Raw genomic sequence first — 7,095 nt, 5'->3', positions numbered from 1 at the left:
TCGTTATATAAATATATAAATATATTAATTAATTATTAGTGATTGATTTAATGTAATTAATGTAATTTCTAGGGGTCGGGAGATATTTATTTGAAAGGCGGGAGGAAGAAGGAGAATAATAGTAAAGATGATTTTTGGGAAAGAATTAGAGAGAGTGATCTGATTACACGTGGCGGCATGTAATTGGTTGCTTTAAAGACGTTGGGATTCGTAGCAATACACACCAATGAACAATTCAAGTCACTCTCATTTCTCTCTCTCAAATAAAGCACACATTCTCTCTCTACTCTCTCTCTCTCTTACTCTGCTGTGTGTTTGTTGTCGACGAAAATTCCCAAATTTCTCTGCGATTTCGCTGTCTTTTGCTGCTGAAATTCCCGAAAACATGCTCGAAACTCCTTGATCTTTCTGCATCGTCTAATTTCCAAGCTCTGTTTCTATTGAATTTTCCCCTGTTGGCTCGAATTGATTGCCGAAGGATTCGGGAATGCTTGAAGCAGTGGAGAGCTCCGTCAATGGCGGCTTCTCGCAGTTGCAGACCAGTGGCGATAGTAGTGAGGAGGAGCTTTCTGTTCTCCCTCGTCATACGAAAGTTGTCGTCACCGGTAACAACCGCACCAAATCGGTGCTCGTCGGACTTCAAGGCGTTGTTAAAAAGGCTGTTGGTTTGGGCGGATGGCATTGGCTGGTATGTCACTTTGTTTAATTGACCTGTTTGTGTGAGTGAGCTAAGGCACAATGAGTCTGGATTGAATCAATTTCGAGTGTCAATGCTGTTTTCCCCAATTCACAATTTTGTTTTATCGGGGGTTTTTAATCAATTTTGTCGCTGTGGTTTCCAGTTATTATTGTATGTTCACTCTGTTTATTACATCCATTTACGAGTTTTGAATCTACTATGAAAAGAGAATCGGTTGTATGCTTTGATTTTGGGCTTTGAGCTATGAATTGCATGTTCAATTTGGCCTATGGATCTGGTGATTGGAGATGGGGTTTTCTTTAACAATGTAAAATCCATTTATTGCAATATTGATTTTTTTTTTTTTTTTTTTTATTGAATTCCGATTTCATAATTTCACGAATCTCGCCAGATTCTTGTTCTGTTTCCTTCGGATATTCTTCCTAAGAATTTTGAAGTTTGTTTCCATGGTTATCCAGCTATCGCATTGATGTTAGAACAGTGGGATTGTTCTTTTGAAATCTGCAGGTCACTAGATTTTGGGTACATTCTAGGTTTAGCGTTTAATTTCGAAATTAAAAAATCCTCAGGTCCTCACGAACGGCATTGAAGTTAAGTTGCAGAGAAATGCCCTCAGTGTAATCGGAGCTCCGACTGGCAACGAGGACGATGATGATTTCGAATTTGAAAACGTACACTGGAATGGATCCGATATGGGTAACTTCAGAATCTTTCCTATTCTTGTTCCCTGATTGAATAAACAACAATTGATTGTCGATTCTTCAAACGGATTAGATTAGTGAATATTGTAAGCTGGCATCAATTAAACATAGTAAAAAGGCCCCAAAAAAAAGCTTATTGTCTTCACTTTTGTTCGATTCTCATTAGGGTATTCATAATTAAAACGCTTGCTTGTTTTGGGTAATTGTTTCATTGGTCCTCTGTAGTTGTTGTGGAATGATATGCGTTCTAGGAATAGTGGTTTGAGGTTGGTACTTAGGATTCTTTGCTCATTCACCTTTTACTTTATTTGAAACCTTGTTGTGTCTTTGATTCCTTCTCTTCTGGCCCCTCCCCATGCTTTACTTTTTTCATAATGCTTTTGGTATTCTGATTTCCCAGCATCTGATGACACTCTAAAGTCCCATAGACCAAGACATCGGACGCACAAATCATCGGGATCGTCACACAAAACCATCGGCCGATCCTTCTCTTATGAATCGCAGTCCAAAGGATCTATTTCCACCCCTCGTGGGTCCATGGTACTTAAGAAACTGATCATTTTTTAAATGAAATGATACTACGCTTGTAATTTAAGTTGGGTTTTGATTAATGATGTTCCCTGTACAGAAAGTTGACCTTGGTAAACTTGAGATGTCTGCCCTATGGAGATATTGGCGACACTTCAATCTTGTAAGTTACCGCTACTTTGATACAAGTGTGTGATAGTTTGGTTAAGCTGCAAGTTTCTACCACCATGATTGAGAGAATTCCATGTCTTCTAGGTGGATGCTTTTCCTAACCCATCAAAAGAGCAGCTGGTGGATGTTGTTCAAAGGCATTTCATGTCACAGGTAATTAATTTTCTTGGTCTAACCGTTAATTGTTGTGTACACGTCCCATAACATGTTCGTTTGTTCACAATGCTTGTGCAGCAAATCGACGAGTTACAGGTGATTGTCGGGTTTGTCCACGCTGCAAAGAGACTCAAAACCATCTGCAAATGATGAGTAAAGGCTGTAACACCAAGCTTATTCCACCATTTCTAACTCAAGAAACAGCAGTACCCGAAATTCCCACTTCCCCGCTGCATTAATGGTTCTCTGTAATATAAGTATCTTGGCTTGTTATCGAGGTATCGTTACCCTTTTGTTAGTGTAATTATGGTAGATGAATATAGTAATTATATAATGTATGTATGACTGGCAAATAGACCTACGAAAACTAAGAAGTCCTTGCTGACTTCATTTTCCTAAGCCTCGATGGATTGAATGCTGACTTGGGAGACCGGGTATCTTGAAATGAATGTGTATATTCTTTTAATGCTTTATCTTTGTTTCTTGACATCTCGATTATACGAATGAATCAATGTCTAACCGCAGTCTTTATTCTTGGCTTCTGTTATGTTGCATATTCATCTGTACAAATGCTGTAAAACCCACATGATTATGTTCATCTGTTGTGTTTTTGTAACTTTTGTTAAAGATTATAGATTCATATTCATGAGAAGAAAGTCATCTGATTTTTTTTTCAAAAAGGTTATTGAATTTTCTAGCAACTCACTTAAAGTGAAAATGTAAGCCGTTTGAGGTAATTGTTAGTGAATATTGTATGCTCTCTGTTAGGTTCGTGATTTTAAAATTCGTCTAGTCTACTAGGGGAAGTTTTTACACTTTTACAAAGAATGATTTGTTCTCCCAAGATATTTACACTCTTCTAAGGAATTCGTTCCCCTCTTGAGGTTTTATACTCTTATAAGAAATTATGTGTTCCCTCTCTTACCAATGTAGGATCTCATAATCCACCCCCTTGGTGGGTGCTCGTTTCCTTCTCTAACTGATGTGGGTGATGTAGAATCTCACAATCCACCCTCCTATGGGAGACTCGTTCCTCTCTCTAACTGATGTGGGATCTCACAATCCACCATCATTAGGACGGGATCGCCCGATATTTAGCTCTAATATCATTTGTAACAGTTTGAGTCCATTGTTAGTAAATATTGTTCGCTTTAGCCCGTTATGTATTATCGTCAGTCTTATGGTTTTAAGACGAGTGTTATAACGAATGATCCCTTCAATTCTCGGATGGTGTAAATGAATTGACGAGTAGAGGAAAAGAAATAGCAGAGGGAAGAGGGGGCCAGCTATGAAGGTGTAATTGAATGCGTGAAATAAAGTATAGAAAGAAAAGAAAGATCTTTAAGAATCAAAGCGGGGCCCTCTCACGTTTTGCTGTCTATTTTTAGATACCAAACTCTCATCTCTCCTCATTCAATTCAATCTGCTATAGTCCAGACCCCCCACTATTTAGTCACACTCGACAGTCTCCACAATAAATTTAAATATATATTAAATTAAATTATTAACGGCTACAAATTTTGACGGTTAGGTTGAAAAATATCCTTGTGGCATTTTTTGAATTTTAAATCGTATTCCCGCCTAAATCTCGGTGAGTGGAAAATTTCGGTGCTTTTGAAGATTTGTGGGATCAACACCTTTTCGTTATGGGCCTGATTTTGTAGCCCAATACTAACTACATTTCAATATGGGCCAATGTGAGATTTGGGCCGAGCCTGCTTTAGTTTGGATATTTATGGAAGGAAGAGATTGGGCCCATTTAAAATGCAGAGAAAGCCCAAGTGGTTGTCAATGATTTCTCTGGTTCAGAGTTGGATGAGAAGAGTTAACGTTAAAGGAATATTGATTCCATGTATCGTGTCGTGGGCGTGCGCTAATAGTTTAAGAGGGGTCAAAAAGCATGAAGGGGGAGAAATTAAGGGAGTGTCGCGTGAGTCGTGAGGGGCAAGTAATAACAAAACACTGGGAGGATGTCTTGTTGTGTGCTACATCACTAGCTCACCCCTTCTTTCCCCCATCGCTCACTAGCTACTATGCCCTCCTGCTTTTGACGCCTCTCTTCTCGAGATCTTCTAGAGATGTTCACGAGACAGGGTATGACCTTCATTGGCTCTGTTCTCATCTCTTTTTCAACTCTCTTATTCGTTTCACGAAATGAAATTGCAATTATCTCACAAAAAAATAATTGATATATTTATTTATAACGTCGTCGTCGTATATATTATTATGGATGAAAAGGGGTGCCTTTGGATGAGAGAATCTATATGGTTAACAACTTAACATCCCCTTTCATGGCAGCCATAGTTTATTATAGCAAATTCCCAAACCAAGACAAAAAAAACAGCATGGGTTGCTTCGGTGCATAGACGACACCCTCAGGTTTTTTGAAAAAGAAAGATGGAAATGGAGGGTAAATTGGTAATTTTACGATTTTAATTTAGCATTTGCTGGAATAATTTATTTTTGGTAAAATCTTGATATAATTAATTTAGATTCTCTTCAGGTTGATTCGGTGCTGACGTCAGCTGAGGACAAATAACAAGCCGGGGCCCACGCTACTTACTGCCGTTCACTTCCTCTTCCTTTGGATGGTTATACCTATATAACCCCTTCCTCTTCTCTCTTCCTCTCGTCATTCCAACTCTGTGCCCTAATTTTACGTTACAATTTCCCCTCCCCCAATTTCTTTCCTCTTCCTCTCTTCTCCATCAATGGCGTTCCGGAGACCTCTTTGCAAGCGCTTTCTTGATGCTTACAGAACTAATCCTTTTTCACCATCTCTCTGTTTCAGCCTCCGCCGCGATTACCTTTCTCCTCCAATGGATTCCGCTGTCAAGGCCGTTTTCCGGCGGTTACTTCATAGGAGAGCCATCTATCATTCGCCTTCCACACCTCCGATCTCGGAGTTGTTGTCTACGTCGGTTGGCAATAAGCTTCGAGAGAAGATCGGAGGTAGCAACATTACTGGAGATCGAATACGGCTCGACGGCCTCATACCTCCGGCTTCGTTAGAAAATGAATGCTCTGTTTCTGGATGTGGAATCTCGATTGACGATGCCAGGAAAATCATAAGGCTGTCACAGGTCGAGAAGCTTAAGGCGAAACTTAGAGATATCCCGAGGAGTTCGATTTCCTACTCTGAGTTCACTCGGATTTGTATTGATGATTGTGGAAACAAGGATGATGGTGCTGAATTCGCCAAGTTGTTGGATAAATCTGGCAGCGTCATCGTCCTTGGGAACATTGTATTCCTCCGCCCTGATCAGGTATAATTAAAATTCCGATTAGATGTTCCGAGGTGAAAATTTACAAACTAAAAAGAAAACTGGCCCAATCCAACCCCTACGGAAATTCCGATTTAAGAGGACGATGACGATGAACAGTACTAGACGAATATGCAGAGTAGGGGAAAATGTTTGAAGAAGTTTAAAATTTGGGACAAAATGGTGACCTTTTCAGTGAAAATTGTTTGATTTAAATGAAATTCGAAATGTTTGCAGGTGGCAAAATCAATGGAAACGATGATATCTCGATCTATAGCAACGCCAGACGACCCAAGATTCAAACAACTATCCGAAATGGAGAGGCAGAAGGCAGCGATTGACAAAAAGGCCAAGGCCCAAGTTCAGGCCGAGTTATTTTGCGGATTGGGCCTTGTGATGGGCCAGACATTGGGCTTCATGAGGCTCACATTCTGGGAGCTAAGCTGGGACGTAATGGAGCCCATTTGCTTCTTCGTGACATCCCTTTACTTTACCCTCGGCTATGGCTTCTTCCTCTCAACCTCCACAGAGCCCACTTTCGAAGGCGTCTTCCGACGTCGTTTCAAAGCCAAGCAGACGAAACTCATGGCGTCTCACAACTTCGACATCGACAACTACAATGAGCTCAGAAGAATTTGCTATCCAAACCACAGAGGAGGCTTATCATAATACTCAGGTAATTATGATATACATTGTCTTCCAGATTTGAAAAAGAAAACAAAAATGAGCGCGTAAATTTCTATACTCTTTTTTATATTGAAACTTATATTTATTTGTATATAATAGTATTTCTAAGAATTAAAGAGTTTGAAGATTAAGACTGCCATATAAATACAATGAGAAAACAGTTAGAATTAGGCACAAACAGTAACAATAACAACTAAAAACAAAATAATAATAATAATAAAATTCATGAAAAAGGAAAAGCAAAGAAAATTATTCCAAAGGTTTGAATGTTGGAAAATTTTAGAAATTAGAGTAAGGCGACAAATGTACGGACATACAAAGTCAAGGTCTTCCCGCTGTTGTGGTCTACTAACCAAGCTGCCTTGTCTATGCCCACTGAAACTTCCTTCTCACATTCATTTTATTTTTTATATTCAATAAACTTATTTATGCATGTCTCTTCAATAATTATTTTAAAATTTTCATGCAACTACCTAGCTAACTTCAATGAACTTAAATTCAAGATAGCAATAAATTACATGACCAACTAAGTCAAGTATGTCAATCTTGATCATTATTATGATTCATGAAGTTACAATATATTCCAAAATATTAATTTTGATTTTGTAGAAATTAATTTAAATAAGGTAATCGAGTGTTAACATGTTTGTTATTACTTTTGTTTTGTGTACTTTTCTAAGAAAATTATTTTCCCGAAAAAATGTTTTTCAGCTCACGAAAGAACATTCTAAAAATTTTAAAATGTTGAAATAAAAATTCAATTAAAATTTGATTGTGAATAGAGAAAACTAGTCGAATATCAGCCCTCCTTGGATCATAGAATGTGAAGTATATAAAAAAAAAAAAAAAAAAAAAAAAAAAAAAAAAAAAAAAAAAAAAAAAAAAAAAA

General features: G+C 38.1%; 2 protein-coding genes across 2 annotated transcripts; both read left to right on the top strand.

Moving 5' to 3' along the window:
* Positions 1–227: 227 nt before the first annotated feature.
* LOC111473726 lies at positions 228–2,729 on the top strand. Its single transcript, XM_023119149.1, has 6 exons — positions 228–688; positions 1,270–1,396; positions 1,802–1,941; positions 2,030–2,092; positions 2,185–2,253; positions 2,335–2,729. The coding sequence occupies exons 1-6, from the start codon at positions 488–490 to the stop codon at positions 2,404–2,406; spliced, it is 672 nt and encodes a 223-aa protein (XP_022974917.1). The 5' UTR covers positions 228–487; the 3' UTR covers positions 2,407–2,729.
* A 2,145-nt stretch (positions 2,730–4,874) lies between these two features.
* LOC111473692 (calcium uniporter protein 4, mitochondrial-like) lies at positions 4,875–6,261 on the top strand. Its single transcript, XM_023119139.1, has 2 exons — positions 4,875–5,522; positions 5,757–6,261. Exons 1-2 carry the CDS (start codon positions 4,968–4,970, stop codon positions 6,186–6,188), a joined length of 987 nt encoding a protein of 328 aa, XP_022974907.1. The 5' UTR covers positions 4,875–4,967; the 3' UTR covers positions 6,189–6,261.
* The last annotated feature ends 834 nt before the right edge of the window (positions 6,262–7,095 follow it).

The sequence above is a fragment of the Cucurbita maxima genome, unplaced genomic scaffold (genome assembly GCF_002738345.1).
Source record: "Cucurbita maxima cultivar Rimu unplaced genomic scaffold, Cmax_1.0 Cma_Scf00003, whole genome shotgun sequence".
Classification (NCBI taxonomy): domain Eukaryota; kingdom Viridiplantae; phylum Streptophyta; class Magnoliopsida; order Cucurbitales; family Cucurbitaceae; genus Cucurbita; species Cucurbita maxima.
This window is presented reverse-complemented; position numbering and strand designations above follow the sequence as displayed.